This window comes from Zingiber officinale, chromosome 2A, assembly GCF_018446385.1.
Source record: "Zingiber officinale cultivar Zhangliang chromosome 2A, Zo_v1.1, whole genome shotgun sequence".
In the NCBI taxonomy this organism is placed as follows: Eukaryota; Viridiplantae; Streptophyta; class Magnoliopsida; order Zingiberales; family Zingiberaceae; genus Zingiber; species Zingiber officinale.
Window position 1 is genome coordinate 11557668 of NC_055988.1, and position 21309 is coordinate 11578976.

At 37.2% G+C, this 21309-nt stretch overlaps 2 protein-coding genes across 2 annotated transcripts; both read left to right on the forward strand.

Annotated features, from left to right (window-relative positions):
- Positions 1 to 2978: 2978 nt before the first annotated feature.
- On the forward strand, positions 2979 to 5092 carry LOC122040717 (pentatricopeptide repeat-containing protein At3g61520, mitochondrial-like). The gene has a single exon (XM_042600142.1). The coding sequence runs from the start codon at positions 3060 to 3062 to the stop codon at positions 4950 to 4952; it is 1893 nt and encodes a 630-aa protein (XP_042456076.1). The 5' UTR covers positions 2979 to 3059; the 3' UTR covers positions 4953 to 5092.
- Positions 5093 to 17746: 12654 nt separating this feature from the next.
- LOC122040718 (pentatricopeptide repeat-containing protein At3g61520, mitochondrial-like) lies at positions 17747 to 19829 on the forward strand. The gene has a single exon (XM_042600143.1). It carries the CDS (start codon positions 17837 to 17839, stop codon positions 19727 to 19729), a length of 1893 nt encoding a protein of 630 aa, XP_042456077.1. The 5' UTR covers positions 17747 to 17836; the 3' UTR covers positions 19730 to 19829.
- The last annotated feature ends 1480 nt before the right edge of the window (positions 19830 to 21309 follow it).

The following is a 21309-nucleotide window of genomic DNA, read 5'->3' on the forward strand; positions in this document are numbered from 1 at the left end:
TTCTACTTGACCACACTCATCTGGCTTAGTTCTGGACCGAGGACCCTCCCAAGCGTGCTGAGGATGCCAATGCGCAAACCATCAGTACAGTCGAGGCATGGGTTCTTTCTGAGTTCCTTTGTCGAAAATACATCCTCAGCTACCTTGCCAGCTCGTTGTACGCTGTATATAGTATGAAGAGAACGACTAAGGAGCTGTGGGAATCCCTGGACAAGAAGTACAAGACGGAGGATGCAAAGACCAAGAAGTTCATCTAGGTCGATTCTTGAATTACAAGATGGTTGACTCCAAGACGGTGATCAGCCAAGTCCAGGAGCTTCAGGTGATCTTGCACGAGATCCACTCAGAAGGGATGGTTCTGAGTGAAACCTTCCAGGTGGCTACTATCATATGATAAAGAAAAGCTGCCTCCCGGCTGGAAGGACTTTAAGAACTATCTGAAGCACAAGCGGAAGGAGATGAATGTGGAGGAACTCATTGTTAGACTTCGCATCGAAGAAGACAACAAGAGTTCAGAGAAAAAGTTGTTCTCTCAAGCTATTGTGAAAGCCAACGTAGTTGAGCATGGTTAAAGCTAGAAATTGAAGAACCCCAAATCTTCCAAGATGGGACCTAGAGGAGGCATCAGCAAGAAAAAGTTATCTGAGAAGTGCTTCAACTGTGACTGAGTTGCCCATGACTTCGCATGGACTACATTTTTATTGGGAGACCAAACTATTTATTTTTCGTCATTTAATTTATCTCTAGTTTGTATTCGTGCTCTATGTGATGAGTGTGGTGGCCAATGAGTTCCTAGAACAAATGATGGCATTATAGGTTTTTTGTCGTTGGCATATGTATTGACACTAGCTCTTCTTGATTCATTCAAAGACATAATCGGTAGTTGAGGAGGAGAAAATACATACGATAGAGCTGACATCCCAAATTTGGTGTCCATGGTCGATCGATCTTGGGGTGGATACATATAAAACAGAGTTGAGGCGGTGTTATTAAGATTCATTAGAATTTTTTGAAAACTTTAAAAATTTGAGAAATTTAGAGAATATTGTGGAACATATGAAATATTTTAGAAATTTAAAAGCTATTGTGTGAGAGAGGAAAATTAAGAATATTAGATATTTGGATGAATGGGATTATATTGAGAAGATGTGTTTTCTTTCACATTTGGATAATTCAAAAGATTTACAAAGAAAACATTAAAAATTTTATCTATTTCGAATAAAAGTACAAATATTGAATGAAAATGATAAGAAAGAAGACGGAGTAAGTGGTAAGATGAATGTAGAAATATGAAATATTGAAAATATATTTACATGTATTTTAAAAAAAAATTAAAAAAAATTAATCATTGAATAATGACTAACTTTTATGTTTTATTTATTTTATTTATTTTGAAAAAATCATTATCAAATAAAAAAATAATTTTATTAAAAACTAAAAAGGAAAGGCTCCCCAGACAAGAGTCACTCCCAATGTTAATAAAATGAGTTACCTCCCACTGCAAAAGGAAGCTTATTCGATAAGGGGTAATCAACGAATGTCATGTTACTAAATAAATAATAATGTGATTTTCGCCGCTTTCAAATTCTTGATATAGTTTCATTGTGCTGATGTTTATTGTTGTAATCAGTGATACGTTTCCAAAAATCTTCATCTTTTTGGTCATTACCAGTGGTTGTGCTAGTACTGATAGTCGTCCATGACTTCGCAAGGATGATATTTTTTATTGGGAGACAAACTGTCTCTTTTTCATCATTTATCTTTAGTTTCTATTTGTGTTATAGGTGTGATAATCATTGAGTTTCTAGAATAGATGATAACTTTACGGGTTCTTTTTCGTTGACAGATGCAGTGACACTAGTCCTTCTTGATTCGTTCGAAGAAATAACCAATAGTTGAGGAGGAGAAAATACGTATGACAGAGCTGACATCCCAAATTGAGTTCCCATAGTCGACGAATTTTCAGGTGGATATATACAAAGTGGAGTTGCGACGACATCACTAAGATTCCCCGATTTTTAGAAAATTTTAAAAATTTAAAAGTTATTGTGTGTGAGAGAGTAATATTGAGAATATTAAACATTTGAATGACTAGGAGATATATTTTCTTTCCCATTTCGATAATTTAAAAGATTTATATAAAAATATTGAAATTTTTATCTCAAATAAATATATAAATATAGAATGAAAGAATAAAAAAGACGAGGTAGAAAGTGGTGGGATAAATGAAAAAATGAAATATTAAAAATGAAGTTTTATGTATTTTTTTTTAAAATTAATCATTCATCACCGACTAACTTTTACGTTTTATTTATTTTAATTTTTTTTTAAATCATTAATCATTATCAAATTATAAAATAATTTTAATGTTATTAAAAAATAAAATGGAAATTAGGATGAGTCACTTCCATGTTAATAAAATGAGTTTTCTGATTTCTTTCATCATTAATTCTAAATTATATAAAAAGAGATAAATTATGAGATCAGTTGATAGTCGATCGTCAAATTAACTAAAAATGAAAGAAGTTTTTTTACAAAAATACGTTCATCGAAAATTGACCTCTTGCCCCCATTATAATAAATCTATCATCTTCTAATAAATTGAGCATCCCATTGAGATAATAAAATGAGTATGCTCCCACACGCAAGTAGAAGCTCGCTTTATTTGACACGTCATCCACAATGACAGTTATTCTTGGGGTTTTTCCCGTTCTTTCACCCAATGCCTAACAATATTCGACATAGACAACACTAAGTACATCCGCTATCGTAACGATTTCGTAGTGTCAATCCCACAAATATGGAAGGAAGTAAATATAAATATACAAACATGTATGGTGAAATAAATCATAGATCTTAAATTCTTAGTAATCATCCTTGACTAATAAACTAAAACTATTATATATCCATCGTTTACACTAGGCCTAGAGCGTACATCAACAACGCTAAATCTATTATGGGCAAATTGTTTGCTCCTATTTTATGCATCCAGTTAATTTGTCCATAACTGCAGTCCTTCGTTTTTGCCAACGCAGCCGCGTCGATTGGCCAAACGGAAGATGAAGCTGGTGAAGAATCCGTGTTTGCGTTTGACAGCTCTCCGCCGCTGCCACGCCGCCTCCTCTTCTACAGCCGCCGCTGCCACCGACTTCGATTGCGATGGTGGCGTAGGCACCCGGAGCGACGTGAAACACCAGAAACCCTCTAGCAATGCCTCATCTCGCTACCTTAAATACCAGCTCTATTCCCTGCTCGGTTCCGCCTCTCCCGGCCGCCCCTCCGCCGCCTTGTCGATCCTCCGCCGTATGCTTCCCCCCGACTCCACTTCCCCTCCTGACGCCGCCACTCGGTCGATCGTTTTCTCCGGCCTGGCTAAGCGAAGCCAGCCCCTGAACGAGGAATCCCTCGCCCTCCTCGTCGAGAATGCCAAGATGGGACTTTTTCCGCACGACGCCATCCTATTCAGTCAGTTCATCACCAAGCTGTGCCGCTGCGGCGCCACCTCCGGGGCCTGGGATTTCTTTCACGCTGTAAAGGATGCTGGCGGCTCCTTCGAGGCCAATGTGTGCAACGCCCTCTTGAGTGGCCTCGCTGCAATTCAAGACTTCGCAAGGATGAATCTTCTGTTTTCGGAGATGAAAGGCTTGGGCGTGCGCCCTGACTTATTCACCTTCGGTATACTCATCAATAGCCTATGCAAATCCAGTCGCATCGACGATGCACTGAACGTGCTCGACGCAATGTCAAGCCCAGATTCAGAGGTCACCCCTGGCACAATCATTTTTAACACTGTCATCGATGGGCTCTGCAAGGCAGGAAGGCTTCAGGATGGTCTCTCCTTGCTTGATAGGATGAAATCAAGCCATGTTTGTGATCCTGACAGTGTGACTTACAACACCTTGATCGATGCCTTCTGCAAGGCTGCAGAGTTGGACATGGCTCACAAATTACTTACCAGCATGGAGAAGGAAAGGGTGTCTGTCAATGTGGTTACTCTGAATACCTTTATATATAGAATGTGCAGGCATGGGATGATGGGAAGTGCCCTCAATTTTTTTCGAAAGAAGAAGGTCGAGTGGCCGGAAGTTAAAGGCAATGCTTTCACCTATAACGTCCTGATTGGTGCTTTTCTTCATTCGGACAATGTAGGATGGGCGACGGCATTGTTTGACGAGATGATCAAGGAAGGGGTTTCCCCAGATTCCGTGACGCACTCCACTCTCACCTATAGGTTGACTCAATTAGGTAAACTGGATGATGCTTATTTGAGCATGTCATTGATGAGAAAGAATGGTTTTCGAGTAGACATAAAGAGCTATAACATTTTGATCAGTGGGTTTTGCAAGAAGAAGAGGTTGGATAAGGCATTGGAGATACACGATGAAATATGTGAGGCAGGGCTTAGGCCTGATATCTTCACATACAATTCTTTGATTGATGCTTTCTGCAAGGCTGGTGATTTTTCAAAGGCTGGTAAATTCCTCAACAAAATGGTCGACAATGGATGCAACCCTGACGTTGTGACTTATGGAACTTTGATCAATGGTTATTGCAAATCTGGTGATCTTGAGGAGGCCATGAAGATCTTCAAGAGCATGGATGTGTCAATGGTGCCGGCCAACACTGTTATTTATACTACCCTCATTGATTCTTATTGTAAGAATCAAAAAGTTGATGCAGCAATATACCTCTTCGATGAGATGCAGGAAAAAGATATATTGCCCAACGCCAGGATCTACACTGCTCTTTTCAAGGGTCTTAAGAACCGTAACATGCCTAATAAAGCCTTCGAGCTTATGGACAAGATGAATTTGCAGGGATGCAAACCAGACTATGTGACAATGGATCTTCTTACAGGATGGTTAACTGTGATCGGTGAGACGGAGAGACTGAGGCTATTTGTGCAACGGACGATATCTTCTAATATCGACTCGGGCAATCCTGATGTTTAATCTTATAGATGCTTCTTATGTAGTGTTGAGTTGTACTATTACAGTATGATTTCTGAAGCTCGTTTTCATAATTCATGCAATAACTTGTCACTGTGTTTCACATCATTGCCTGAATCTGTAAAGAAAACTGGATTTAGTGACTCTTTTGCAGTTCTTTGTTGGAAAAAATCTTTTTGTAATTGTACATTTTAATTTATAATCTGAAACGGTTTAGTTCCAAACTGTCTTTTTCTCATCCTAATCATTTCCATTCTAATCAAGTTGCAGTTTTGCTTCAACTACTGTAGAACACTATTAGTGTTAAGAGTTCGATTAGGACACTTCACATCTACCTGGATGTTAGATTTTGTGTGAATTTTCCTTTGAATAGAAGTGTCATATTATAGCCTATTTCGATCGAGTCATCTAACCGTCTTTCATCCCGGGTGTTCCATTCTTGCTCCTCTCTAGGGCCTTCTTTTCCTTTCTTTCATCCCATGCTCAATAATATTCGACATGGACAATACTAAATCTATTATGGTCTGATCGATATCGCATCAAATATGCTTTGTGGAATGTGTTCTTATAGGAAGCTCGCTTGGGCAAAAAAATGTGAGGGATCTTAACTAGATCTGTCAGATGGATCAATCTGTGATGGGGTAGATCGGCCTGTAATAGGCTAACCATTTGACGGGATGGAACAAGTCGATCCATCATCTTGGCAGGTTGAGAAATCTTCAATTCAATCTAATCCAAGGTAGGCTGTAGATTAGGCGGACCAATCCGCGGGCCCAACAAATTTAAAAAAATAAAAAAATTAATATCTTCAATATTTTACTTCAGAACGATCTCATCAATCAAATATATCCAGAAATCGATATTTTAAATGTAAATGGAAACAAATGAGTACGTATATTTAATGATATTTTTTTAAAAATTATAACAAAGATAAATAATTAATTGATATAAAATTTAACTTACATATGTTTCTCAACCCCTAAACCAATCCAAGCCTGTCGTAGGCTGACTCGCGCGAGTCACGAGCCTAGGTGGATTGACCTGCAGTGGACTCGAGTTAATAAAATTTTAACCTAATCTATTCAAATTATTTGACGGAAAAGGTCCGATCCAAATTGACAACTCTAAGTAACCAAAAGAGTGCAAGTCAAGGTTGGACTAGAGGTCACAAATGCAACTTAAACGAGGTGAAACATTAGCAAGGTCTCCTAAGTTGGAGGTCCGTTGGTGGATGTGTGAAGAGGGATGTGCTAAGGTGACTATCAATGCCCATATTAATCACTTGAGGTGAATGAGGTTAGACTTAATAGTTAGAAGACGCCCGATGCCCTCAGTTTTATAATTTTTTTTAGGTGAAAATTAAAATGACAACTTTGATTATTTGAATAGTTAAAAGGGTATTTTAAAAAAAAATAGTCAAAAAGATATTTAACCATATTTTTTATATAATTTTTTTTTATTTCAATGCTATTGTAAAATAGTTAATTAGTGTGTTGTACTATTTCTATTTAAATAGTTAATTAGTAGTATATTTTTCTTTTTATTTATGAGGAGATAAGGTTTGCAACATAGACATATTTATCTGCTCTTAGGAGTGCAAACGAATCGAATCGAGCTGAATATATAGAAAAATATAAGACTCGAATTTGGCTCGAAATAGGTATATTCGAAGTTCGAGCTCGATTCGAAGTTCGAAAAATTTAAAATGTCTTGTTCGAGTTCGGTTCGAATTAGGGTTCGAGTTCGGCTCGAAATATTCGAACATATTCGAGAACTATTCAAATTATTATTCGAAAATAGGTTTGAAAGGCTCAAAATTTATTTATTTAATATATATTTAACTTATATTAATAAATATTAGGCTCGCGAGCAGCTCGCGAATGACTCGAATAATATAATTTGGACTCGAGTTCGGTTCGAAAAAGTTCGAACATGTTCGAGTTCGGCTCGAATTCGATAAATTCGAATACGAATCGAATATTTTTCGAGCTGGCTCGAAAAACTCGCGAGCCGGCTCGAAAAACTCGCGAGCCGACTCGATTCATTTGCAGCCCTAAGCAGAGGCTGCACAATTGATAAAAGTCACTGTATTATATAATCATAAATTATATTTTACATTTTGTATAATTGAAATAATTAATGCATATTGTTATATTTAATTTAATTTAAGTTTTTTAATTATTGTGTGAAATTATTTATATAATTAAATAGATCATATGATTAATCTAATCTATTTAACTAAACTATGATAAATAAGTAAAATCGTTTGTACATGGATTATTATTATTTCCTTTCCCATATTATTAAATGTGGGAACTTAAGGTAGAGTCCATCCGAGCTTAATTAAATGGATCAATCTTAATCCGAGAACAATTACAGCAACCAACGGTGCTATCGAAGAGTTTAGGGTAAAAAAATTAAACAAGTTAGAATTAATATTGATTCTGTCTGAAGGTGCGAAGCTAGAAAGCCGCGGGGGTGATAGTTTCGTTTAAAGACCTCGTTCTCTGTAAAATAAAATCAAAATCAAGGAAAAAGTCCCTGACGTTGGTCCTCCGACGCTCAAGTTAAAAATAGGAGAAGAAAAAAATAAATACTAAAGATAAAGATCTTTTTCTTACCTTTTTTCGTACCATGGCAACATGGCGTGCCCTTTTTATAACAACCATGCAATAATTACTAAATGACTGCTGCAATAAGTTTATAATGATTTTAACTTTTTAAAGCTGATAAGTTTAAGTAATTTTAATAAGTTGATAAAGAATTTTAATATAAAAGTAGTATATGTATAATATCTTTCAGATCTTTCGCCGTGCGCTTGTGCGCAATACTGGTCGGACGTCTGAAATGAATTCTGACACCTAAATCATTCTATATTTTTTCTTTATTTTTTTATTTTATTTATTTTATTTTAATATATATTATATGTATTTAAAGTTTAAGATTTTAAGATTTAGAAAGTTTAATTTTAATGAAGTTTGAACTAATAAGATTTTTTGTTTGATTTCAGATTTTTCTTTTGGATTATAATGTATATGCTCAAATGTTATATTATATATATTTAGAGTTTAAGATTTTAAAATTTAAGTATTTAGTTATAATAGAATTAAACTAATACAATTTTATCTTCGAATTTAGATTTTCCTTTTAGATCTTAGTATTTAAGAAAAAAAAATTTAATAATATTTTTAAAGAAATATTAAATTTAAAAAAAAAATTCAGACGTCTGAATTAGCGCCTGCCTCCCTTAGCACAGATGGTTCACAACAGATCACTTGTCTGAATTAGTACATCCTAGTACGTTGTAACAGATGTGGCTAAGAGTCATAAAATAAGTATATTGTTAATAAAAAAACAAAGGCAATTGATGATTCCATTAAGTAAATTGCTTTTCCCACCCCCTCTGACAGCCCACCCCCCTCTTTCTCCTATGTTAAATGACTTTTTCGCCCCCTCCTTTAAATCACAGGTTTTTTTTTTCTAATTGTATTTACTTCTTTTTTTTTTCAATTTTATTTACTTGTTTAGTTTTATTTTTTTAATAAATTCTGTTTATTTTTTTTTCATCAATTTTTTTAATATTTTTTATCCATATTTTACTTTTAAATTTTTTATAAATAATAACCCCTAAAATATACTATTAAAAAAAATAAAAGATTACAAGAAATCGAATCCTCTATTTCAATATTACCTGCTCTTGTTCTCACTCGTCGCCTCATCCCACCGTCGGCGGCACCCTCGGAGGCCCTCGGTTGCCTCCTCGATTAAAATTATATTCTAGGGAGAATGTGAACGTAGTGAGGTCGCATCGGCGCGATCAGCGTCAAAATTTTACCGGATCTGAGCAGATTTTCCTTCACCGTCAATCTGAGTCCCTGCTCAGATTCGGTCGAATACCGATGTCGATCGTGTCGATGACGATATATCCCCTTGAGTTCATCTTCCCCCTAGGATATAGTTCTGATCGGGACGACGACCAGAGGTCGCTAATAGTGGGCTGGAGGCGACGAGTGGAACACGGGGACAGAGAAAATTAGGGACATAGAATTCAATCTCATATTACAAATATGATATTCTTGCAGAGAAAATACTTAATAAAAAAAATGGAATAAAAAAAATAATATAAAGATAAATAATATGATGGAGCGGGAAAAGAGAGTGTGGAATGTGAAAATATACCATTAAAAAATAAATAAAATATAAAAAAATTATACTATTTTTTAATATTAAATAAATATTATTTATCATGGTAAATATATAATAAAAAATTATTTAAAAAAAATAAAATTGATAAAAAAAATGATAAAAAAAACTGATTAAAATATAAATCCGTTAAAAAAATTTTGATAAAAAAACTGATTAAAAAGAAATAAAAATTTGTAAAAAAAAACATGGACACAAAATAAGGGGTATAAAGGTAAAAAAATGGGTGGGGCCGGGAGGTCAGGGTGTCAGGGGAGGGGGGGAAAAGCAGGTCTCTTCCATTAATTTGGAGGCCTCTTTTTTATTTCATCTTTTTGTTTTTAATTCATATAAAAATTATAATTTACATCAAATGGTCCTTTGACTATTCGATCTATATAATTGTCAACCTACTAACTTTGCCATTTTGATGTTCAATTCTAATTTTCAAAACGTTGGACTCTAAAGGTGGAAAATGACGGAGCTTCCCTCTGTTGGAGCAAAAAACTGGATCAATTTTTAAATGAAAAATTAATAATTTTAATACAAGTCAGTCGAAGCGCCTGGAAATAATTCAATTGCCTTGATTTTATTTTAGTTTATTTTTAATGTTTTTGATCGGGTGCCTCGATCCAATTTTTTTATTTTTAAAAATTAAAAATTCCTTAAAACATCTTAAATACTTATATTACATCTCGTGAGCATCTAAAATTATTTATCCTAAACACTAGATTATAAACCTAAATCCTAGAGGAAAATCTTATTAACTTAAACTCATTCTAACTCAATGTCTAAATTTTAAAATTTTAAACTCTAAATACATATAATATACCCCGTAAGTATCTAAAATTTTAAATCTAGAATATTATAACACAAGAGGGAAACCTAAACCCTAGAAGAAAAATCTTATTGACTCAAACCTGTTATAACTCAACTCTTAAATTCTAAAATTTTGAATCATAAATACATATAATATATATATATATATATATTCAGGTGCTTGAATTTATTCCAAGTGCTTGGACCATGCCACCCACAACCCTGAGTGAAGTCGCGACAGATTCACAACGAAATATAATACATATATATATATATATATATATATATATATATATATATATATATATATATATATATATATATATATATTATTCTGTTATCATTTATTGGGATAAATTTGGGTTTAGTGATAGATCATACATTCTTTGAGAAGATCAAAAGAGTAAATCTGGTTCTACCCAAACGGGTTAATCACGTCTACTGGACGAATCTAATGGCAGTATGGACGCTGACGACGCTTTCCAATGGATTCCTTTTTGGGTATAAGAATCCAGGTTTTTGCCAACGCAGCCACGTCGAGTGGCCAAATAGAAGATGAAGCTAGTGAAGAATCTAGGTGTTTGCATTTTACGGCTCTCCGCCACCTCCACGCCTCCTCCTTTTCCACCGATGTCGTTGATTGCGATGGTGGTGTAGGTACCCGGAGCGACGAGAAGCACCTCTTAACTAAGAAGCACTCTCACAATGCCTCACTTTGCAACCTTAACTACCAGCTCTGCTCCCTGCTAGGCTCCGCCTCTCCGCTTCCATGTCAATCCTCCACGTACGGCAAGCTTCCCCCCCACTACCCGGTCAATCGTTTTCTCCTGCCTAGCCAAGCAAAGACAACCCCTTAGCGAGGAGTCCCTCGTCGTCCTCGTCCAGATGGCTAAGATGGGTTTTTTCCCTTCCGACACCTTCCTGTTCACTCAACTCATGCACAAGTTGTACCGCGGCGACGCCACCTCCGGGGCTTGGTATTTCTTGTTAGATATACATAATGTGAATGGAGAAGAGGTGAAAGACGAAAGATGATCCATTGTGAATGAGACTTTAGTCCCACATTAGGAGTTTCATGGCCTGTTGGTTTGTTGGTTTATATTGATTCACATACATTGAGGATGTGAACAAATGTATGGGAAGAGGCTCTCTCTCGTGCATGGGTGTGTAAGGGGGGGGGGGGTGCAAATGTAGGGCATGGATTGCACTGAACCATGTTGACTCGTGTGCGGGCACGACCTGCGCGCGCCGAATGTTGGACCAGTCGGGGTAAATTTTACCCAAGTGGAACAATCAATATTTTACCACCTAAACCTTTTGCTGCTTGTTTAATGGATGCATTAAAGTAAGATTAATGCAGAAGTAAAATGACTGAGCGAAACGTTAGCGTTTCATAGCTCACCGAGTAATGGTCATTAATCGACTATTAACGTTGTCTTTGATCTGAGCTCCTATATAACGAGGTTGTGATCATAGGTTTACACACACAGAAAAGTAGCAGAAGCTCTCCACCTATGTTCCCTCTTCCTCTATCACGTAACCCCTACTCGGCGGAGTGGCCGTAATAGCAGTCGGGTACCACTCAGTTCATCGTGAACACCAGTGCTTGGTGGAATCATGGTTAACCCGTTGTGTCCTGTGAAACAGATGACTCGAGTAAACCTCGAAGCACTACTGGAGGTGGGCGAATATATTTCAAGGAAACTGCGTCAATCACATGCCTCAGTCAGCTCGCCTGATCTCTTCATCCGCCAAGTCGGCCTCTTCGTCCTCCCGATTGGCCTCTTCGTCAACTCAGTCGGCCTCTTCGTCTGCCTGCTTGGCCTCTCTGCTTGCCCACTCAGCCTCTTTGTTCGACCGACGCCAGCTCGCTCAGCCTGCCTGTTCTATCGACCGGCCTCTCACTCGACCTGTCTATTAGCCCGACCGGCCTCTTGCTCGGCCTATCTACTCGCCCAACCAGCCTCTCGCCCAGTTGGCTCTCTGTTTGGACGAACTTGCTCGACCTTACTGCCCGATCGGGCAATCTATTGATTGCCCGCCCGACCATTAAGTCTGCGCAGACTTTACTGCTCAAACTCGAAACTCGGTCTACACTCAGCAATTAGCAGAAACCAGCCCCTGCTGGTAGCCTGAGATTATCAACTCAGGTCATTTCAATAGATAAGTGAATTTAATTCGATGTATTTAAATTTAACTAATATCCCGTAAATCTCCGAGAGCAAATTATTTTCTCCAACAATCTTAAAACATATTCGATTATGTTGAGATGGTCAAAAATCAAGTGTTGATGTGCAACAGACTCAACATATGCATGCCCCCCTGCCCATATTAGAACTGTGACAATCAATCATGGGGAAAGGCTAGAGAAGTTCACTGGAGTGAACTTCAGGAGGTGCAGCAGAAGATGCTCTTCTACTTGACCACACTCATCTGGCTCAGTTCTTGACCGAGGACCCTTCTAAGTGTGCTGAGGATGCTGATACGCAAACCATCAGTACAGTCAAGGCATGGGTTCATTCTGAGTTCCTTTGCCGAAAATACATCCTCAGCTATCTTGTCGGCTCGTTGTGCGTTGTATATAATATGAAGAGAACAGCTAAGGAGCTGTGGGAATCCTTGGATAAGAACTACAAGATGGAGGATGCAGGGACCAAGAAGTTCATTTGGGCCGATTCTTGAATTACAAGATGGTTGACTCCAAGACAGTGATCCGCCAAGTTCAGGAGCTTCAGGTGATCTTGCACGAGATCCACTCAGAAGGGATGGTTCTGAGTGAAACCTTCCAGGTGGCTACTATCATTGAGAAACTGCCTTCCGGCTGGAAGGATTTTAAGAACTATCTGAAGCACAAGCGAAAGGAGATGAATGTGGAGGAACTCATTGTTAGACTTCGCATCGAAGAAGACAACAAGAGTTCAGAGAGAAAATTGTTCTCTCAAGCTATTGTGAAACCCAACGTGGTTGAGCACGGTTAAAGCTCGAAATTGAAGAACCCCAAATCTTCCAAGATGGGACCTAGAGGAGGGATCAGCAAGAAAAAGTTCTCTGAGAAGTGCTTCAACTATGACCGAGTTGTCCATGACTTCGCAAGGACTACATTTTTATTGGGAGACCAAACTATTTATTTTCCGTCATTTATCTCTAGTTTGTATTCACGCTCTATGTGATGAGTGTGGTGGCCAATGAGTTCCTAGAACAAATGATGACATTATAGGTTCTTTGTCGTTGGCATATGCATTGACACTAACTTTTCTTGATTCATTCAAAGACATAATCGATAGTTGAGGAGGAGAAAATACATACGTAGAGCTGACATCCCAAATTTGGTGTCCATGGTCGACCGATCTTGGGGTGGATACATACAAAACGGAGTTGAGGCGGTGTTATTAAGATTCATTAGAATTTTTTGTAAACTTTAAAAATTTGAGAAATTTAGAGAATATTGTGGAACATATTGTTGGGACCTTGACATCCGCTAGAGGGGGGGTGAATAGCGTCTCACCCAAATCGATCGCTTCCTATAATGTTAGTTCATAGCGGAAATACAAAAACAAATACTAATAAGAGAAAGCAAACCTAACATGTTGATTTAACGTGGTTCGGAGATCAAGCTCCTACTCCACAGCTGTCCGTAAGGTGGACGATCCCGATTCGTCGGTGGATGATTCCCCGGAAGACCTCCGGCTAGCTCAAGCTCCTTGTCGGTGGAGAAACCTCGCCACAAACACTTGAATACAAGCATACTGATCACACGAAGGCTTGGGAGACTCTAATAGGCTTTAACCAAGTCTATTTCGTCAACCATGCCCAAGCACCTCGAGCTCTATTAAATAGAGCTCGAGAGGAAAACACTAAACTGTTTTCCCGCTATCAGTCGACTGGTGTATGCACCAGTCGACTAGTCCTTTAAGTGAAGCCGACCGTTACCCAACGTTCGGCTACAGTGTACCAGTCGACTGGTACACAGTAACCAGTCGACTGGTACACAGTAACCAGTCGAGTGCTACAATACTGCTACAGTGTCACAACAGTGCTGCTCCATTGTCACTACAGTACTACTACAGTGTCGCTACAGTACTACTGCAGTGTCGCTATAGTGAATCCTAAAACACATAGAATTTTTCCTTGAGTACAATCACTCAGCACTCGTCCTCGCCCGACCAACCTAGACCTAGCCTTCTAGCCTCCTCCATCAGCCTCGCGTCCCTCGGATGTCTCCCCATCCTTAACATCTTGCCTTCTGGAACTTCCTTCGGTCTTGTCCATATTGTCGGGTCTTCCTTTGCCAAGAGGCTCCTCACCTCCGGGACTTCATCTATTGCCAAGTCACACTTGGACTTACGTTGTCAAAACTAAATGCTTGGACTTACACCACCAAGACTCATTCTTGGACTTTCCTCATTTGCCAAGATCACACTTGGGCTTTCTTTGTTGTACCTGTATCCTGCACACTCACAATGCATATCAAATACAATAATAAACATAACTTAAACTTTTGCCCAAACATCAAAACCTAAGGTACTTAGATTGCTCCAACACATATGAAATATTTTAGAAATTTAAAAGCTATTGTGTGAGAGAGGAAAATTAAGAATATTAGATATTTGGATGAATGGGATTATATTGAGAAGATGTGTTTTCTTTCACATTTGGATAATTCAAAAGATTTAAAAAGGAAACATTAAAATTTTTATCTATTTCGAATAAAAGTACAAATATTGAATGAAAAGAATAAGAAAGAAGACGGAGTAAATGGTAAGATGAATGAAAAATATGAAATATTGAAAATATATTTACATGTATTAAAAAAAAATAAAAAAAATTAATCATTGAATAATGACTAACTTTTATGTTTTATTTATTTTGGAAAAATCATTATCAAATAATAAAATAATTTTATTAAAAACTAAAAGGGAAAGGCTCCCCAAATAAGAGTCACTCCCAATGTTAATAAAATGAGTTACCTCCCACTGCAAAAGGAAGCTTATTCGATAAAGGGTAATCAACGAATGTCATGTTACTAAATAAATAATAATGTGATTTTAGTCGCTTTCAAATTCTTGATATAGTTCCATTGTGCTGATGATTATTATTGTAATCAGCGATACGTTTTCAAAAATCTTCATCTTTTTGGTCATTACCAGTCAGTGGCGTAGCCAGAATTTTCAATCAAGAGGGGCGATTTTCACCATCTAAAAGTTAAAATTTCAAATTTAAGGAGATGAAATGAACTTAAATTCGAAAATTTAGACCATAGCCCTTGGTTCTAGTTGAACAATGATTCGTCGATCTCCAAAGCTTATTTATGATTCAAAGTTTGAAAAATCATTTGTAATCTCATTTTCTTATAATATTTAGCATTCCTACATACGAGGTTTTCATTTGCGATCTAAATAACTATCCTAATTAACAACCTAATAAAATAAAATTTATAGTTTACCGCTCTCCTTCAATTAATGAAATATTAAAAGAAGAACGAAATAATTTACTCCTCTTGGAATATCATTGTTTTTGAGAAAAATAGAGAAAAGAAAATAGGGAGGAATAAGCAAAAGAGGAGAACTATACCTTATTTATTAACAACCTTGACTAGTTTCGGTGAGTTCGGTAACGACAGAAAGAGAGCAAGGCAAGACAAAATATGATTATTCTTGCGGTGCCAATAAAATCCTAAAAAACACGAGAAGAAGAAGAAGTTGCGAGGGCTAAGGGCTACTCTTGTTGCTGAAAGAGGGTAGCAGTTGATGCTACATTTCTTGCTTACCAGAGAAGAGAAAGGAGAAGAAAAGAGAACTCTTGTGCTCGAGAAGAGGAGAGAAAAAAGTGGTAAGTTTACTACTATTGGAGAAGAAGCAAATGAGGAAGAAGAGGAAGAGAAAAATAAAAGAGAGATGGACGAAAGGGTGACATGAGGTACAATGGGTCGGGGTTGCAATATTCTTACAGAGAAAAGGGTGAGAAAAAAAATGAAATAAAAAGTTTACTCAAAAAATATTCTAATTTATTTTAAATTGATCAAATTTGTATAAATCTTAAACTCGGTTCGACTATAACTTAACCAAATCAACTCCAAATCAATTCTTTTTTGAACTAATATAATCCTTATCTCGCACCTACCTGTTAGAGTTAGTTCAAACCTGATTCAATTTTATTTAACACTCTCACTTCGTGTTCTATGATTTAGTTCATCCATTTATTATTATATATTTTATTTTTAAAATTCAATACTTAATATTTTAAGTTGTGATATTTCCTAATAAAAGCGGCACTGATGGATAACTTAGGTTGTGGTCTTTTCAAATATGTGATCAATTTCAATTTCTGAAAATGAACAGTGATGAATTAGCCATCAAAGTGATATGAAGACTTTCAAATATATAATATTAATATTTTAACAAAATGTGAGAGGGGGCGGTCGCACTCCCTCTCATCCATGTGGCTACGCCCCTGTTACCAGTGGTTGTGCTAGCACTGATAGTCGTCCATGACTTTGCAAGGATGATATTTTTTATTGGGAGACAAAACGGTCTCTTTTTCATCATTTATCTCTAGTTTCTATTTGTGTTATATGTGTGATGAGTGTGATAATCACTGAGTTCCTAGAATAGATGATAACATTACGGGTTCTTTGTCGCTGACATATGCATTGCCACTAGCCCTTCTTGATTCGTTCGAAGACATATCCAATAGTTGAGGAGGAGAAAATACGTATGACAGAGCTGACATCCCAAATTGAGTTTCCATAGTCGACGAATCTTCAAGTGGATATATACAAAATGGAGTTGGGACGACATCACTAAGATTCAACGATTTTTAGAAAATTTTAGAAATTTAAAAGTTATTGTGTGTGAGAGAGTAATATTGAGAATATTAAACATTTGAATGACTAGGAGATATATTTTCTTTCCCATTTTGATAATTTAAAAGATTTATATAAAAATATTGAAATTTTTATCTCAAATAAATATATAAATATAGAATGAAAGAATAAAAAAGACGAGGTAGAAAGTGGTGGGATAAATGAAAAAATGAAATATTAAAAATGAAGTTATATGTATTTTTTTTAAAAAAATTAATCATTCATCATCTAACTTTTACGTTTTATTTATTTTAATTTTTTTAAATCATTAATCATTATCAAATTATAAAATAATTTTAATTTTATTAAAAAAATAAAAAGGAAATTAGGAGGAGGAGTGACTTCCATATTAATAAAATGAGTTTTCTGATTTCTTCCATAGTTCATTCTAAATTATATAAAAAGAAATTAATTATGAGATCAGTTGATAGTCGATCATCAAATTAACTAAAAATGAGAGAAGCTTTTTTTTTAAGAATATGCGTTCATCAAAAATTGACCTCTTGCCTCATTATAATAAGTCTATCATCCTCTAATAAATTGAGCATCCCATTGAGATAATAAAATGAGTACGCTCTCACACGCAAGAAGAAGCTTGCTTTATTTGACACATCATCCACAATAATAGTTATTCTTGGTTTTTTTTCTTCTTTTTTTCACCCCATGTCTAACAATATTCGACATAAATCTATTATCTTAACGATTTTCTAATGTCGATCGTATAAATATGGAAAGAGGTAATATAAGTACATAGATATGTATGGTGAAATAAATCATAGATCCTCAATGTTTAATAATCAATCCGTGACTATTAAACTAAAAATATTATATGTCCATCAAATAGGGTTTGCGAAATGTATTCCTATAGTAATCTAGCTTGGGCAAATTGTTTGCTCCTATTTGATGCATCCAGTTAATTTGTCCATAAGTGCAGTGACTACAGTCCTTCGTTTTGCTAAAACTAATCCTTTATTATCAGCCCCTGTTTTTGCCATCGCAGCCGCGTCGATTGGCCAAACGGAAGATGAAGCTGGTGAAGAATCCGTGTTTGCGTTTCACAGCTCTCCGCCGCTGCCACGCCGCCTCCTCTTCTACAGCCGCCGCTGCCACCGACTTCGATTGCGATGGTGGCGTAGGCACCCGGAGCGACGTGAAACACCAGAAACCCTCTAGCAATGCCTCACCTCGCCTCCTTAAATACCTCCTCTATTCCCTGCTCGGTTCCGCCTCTCCCGGCCGCCTTTCCGCCGCCTTGTCGATCCTCCGCGGTATGCTTCCCCCCAACTCCACTTCCCCTCCTGACGCCGCCACTCGGTCGATCGTTTTCTCCGGCCTGGTTAAGCGAAGCCAGCCCCTGAACGAGAAGTCCCTCGCCCTCCTCGTCGAGATGGCCAAGATGGGACTTTTTCCGCACGACGCCATCCTGTTCACTCAGTTCATCACCAAGCTGTGCCGCTGCGGCGCCATCTCCGGGGCCTGGGATTTCTTTCACGCGGTAAAGGATGCTGGCGGCTCCTTCGAGGCCCCTATGTGCAACGCCCTCTTGGCTGGCCTCGCTGCAATGCAAGACTTCGAAAGGATGAATCTTCTGTTTTCGGAGATGAAAGGCTTGGGCGCGCGCCCTGACGTAGTCACCTTCGGTATACTCATCAATAGCCTATGCAAATCCCGTCGCATCGATGATGCACTGAACGTGCTCGACGCAATGTCAAGCCCAGATTCAGGGGTCACCCCTGGCACAATCATTTTTAACACTGTCATTGATGGGCTCTGCAAGGCAGGAAGGCTTCAGGATGGTCTCTCCTTGCTTGATAGGATGAAATCAAGCCATGCTTGTGATCCTGACAGTGTGACTTACACCAGCTTGATTAAAGCCTTCTGCAAGGCTGCAGAGTTAGACAAAGCTCATGAATTGCTTACCAGGATGGAGAAGGAAAGGGTGACTGTGAATGTGGTTATTCTGAATACCTTTGTAAATGGAATGTGCAGGTATGGGATGATCGGAGGTGCCCTAGATTTTTTCCAAAAGAAAAAGGTCAAGTGGCCGGAAGTTAAAGGCAATGCTATCACCTATAAAATCCTGATTGGTGCTTTTCTTCATTCCAACAAAGTAGGAAGGGCGATGGCATTGTTTGATGAGATGATCAAGGAAGGAGTTTCCCCTGATTCTACAACATACTCCACTCTCATCTATAGGTTGACTCAATTTGGTAAACTGGATGATGCTTATTCGAACATGTCGTTGATGAGAAAGAATGGTTTTCGAGTAGACATAAAGAGCTATAACATTTTGATCAGTGGGTTTTGCAAGAAGAAGAGGTTGGATAAGGCATTGGAGATACACGATGAAATATGCGAGGCAGGGCTTAGGCCTGATATCTTCACATCCACTTCTTTGATTGATGCTTTCTGCAAGGCTGGTGATTTTTCAAAGGCTGGTAAATTCCTCAACAAAATGGTCGACAATGGATGCAACCCTAACGGTGTGACTTATGGAACTTTGATCAATGGTTACTGCAAATCTGGTGATCTTGAACAAGCCATGAAGATCTTCAAGAGCATGGATGTGTCAATGGTGCCGGCCAACATTGTTATTTATACTACCCTCATTGATTCTTATTGTAAGAATCAAAAAGTTGATGCAGCAATATACCTCTTCGATGAGATGCAGGAAAAAGATATATTGCCTGATGCCGTGACCTACACTGCTATTTTCAAGGGTCTTAAGAACCTTAACATGTCTGATAAAGCCTTCGAGCTTATGGACAAGATGAATTTGCAGGGATGCAAACCAGACTATGTGACAATGGATCTTCTTACAGGATGGTTAACTGTGATCGGTGAGACGGAGAGACTGAGACTATTTGTGCAACGGGCGACATCTTCTGATATCGACTCGGGCAATCCTGATGTTTAATTTTATAGATGCTTCTTATGTAGTGTTGAGTTGTACCATTACAGTATGATTTCTGAAGCTCCTTTTCATAATTCAAGCAATAACTTGTCACTGTGTTTCACATCATTGCCTGAATGATCTGCAAAGAAAACTGGATTTAGTCACTCTTTTGCAGTACTTTGTTGGAAAAAATCTTTTTGTAATTGCACATTTTAATTTATAATCTGAAACGGTTTAGTTCCAAATTGTCCTTTTCTCATCCTAATCATTTCCATCGTAATCAAGTTGCAGTTTTGCTTCGCCAACTGTAGAACACTATTAGTGGTAAGAGTTCGATTAGGACACTTCACATCTACCTGGAAGTTTGATTTTGTGTGGATTTTCCTTTGAATAGAAGTGTCGTATTATAGCCTATTTCGATCGAGTCATCTAACCATCTTTCATATCGGGTGTTCCATTCTTGCTCCTCTCTAAGGCCTTCTTTTCCTTTCTTTCATCCCATGCCCAATAATATTCGACATGGACAATACTAAATCTATTATGGTTTGATCGATATCGCATCAAATATGCTTTGCGGAATGTGTTCTTATAGTAAGCTCGCTTGGGCAAAAAATGCGAGGGATCGTAACTAGAACTGTTAGATGGATCAATCTGTGATGGGGTGGATCGGCCTATGGTAGGCTAATCATTTGGCGGGATTGGACAAGTCGACCCTTCATCTTGGCAAGTTGAGAAATCTTCAATTCAACCTAATCCAAGGGAGGTTACAGATTATGCGGACCAATCCGCGGGCCCAACAAATTTAAAAAAAAAATTAATATCTTAACCACATTACTTAAGAAAGATTTCATCAATCAAATATGTTCAAAAATCGATATTTTAAATGTAAATGGAAACAAATGAGTACGTATATTTAATGATTTTTTTAAAAAAAATTATAACAAAGAAATATAATAAATTGACATAAAATTTAACTTATATGTGTTTCTCAACCCCTAGACCAATCCAAGCCTATCACGGGTTAACCCGCATGGATCGCGGGCCTAAGTGGGTTGATCCGCAGCGGACTTGAATTGATAAAATTTTAACCTAATCTATTTAAATTATTTGACAGAAAGGATCGATTTGACGGATCCAATCCAAATTTACAACTCTAATGTAACCAAAAGAGTGCAAGTCGAGGTTGGACTAGATGTCACAAATGCAACTTAATCGAGGTGAAACATTAGTGAGGTCTCCTAAGTTGGAGGTCCGTTAATGGAGGTGTGAAGAAGGATGTGCTAAAGTGACTATCAATGCCCATATTAATTACTTGAGGTGAATGAGGTTATACTTAATTAAATTAATAGTGAGAAGACGACTAATGCCCTCAGTTTTATAATTTTTTTTAAGGTGAAAATTAAAATGACAACTTTGATTATTTGATAGTTAAAAGGGCATTTTAAAAAAAATAGTCAAAAAGATATTCAATCATATTTTTTATATAAAAATATTTTTATTTCAGTGCTTTTGTAAAATAGATCTTTATTAGAGTGTTGTTTTAATTACTACGCATAAAATACTTTTAAATCAATTTTTTTATCAAATCGATTGATCAAAAT

Coding starts and splice junctions, on each gene's coding strand:
- LOC122040717 (XM_042600142.1), top strand. CDS start 3,060: ATGAAGCTGGTGAAGAATCCGTGTTTGCGTTTGACAGCTCTCCGCCGC.
- LOC122040718 (XM_042600143.1), top strand. CDS start 17,837: ATGAAGCTGGTGAAGAATCCGTGTTTGCGTTTCACAGCTCTCCGCCGC.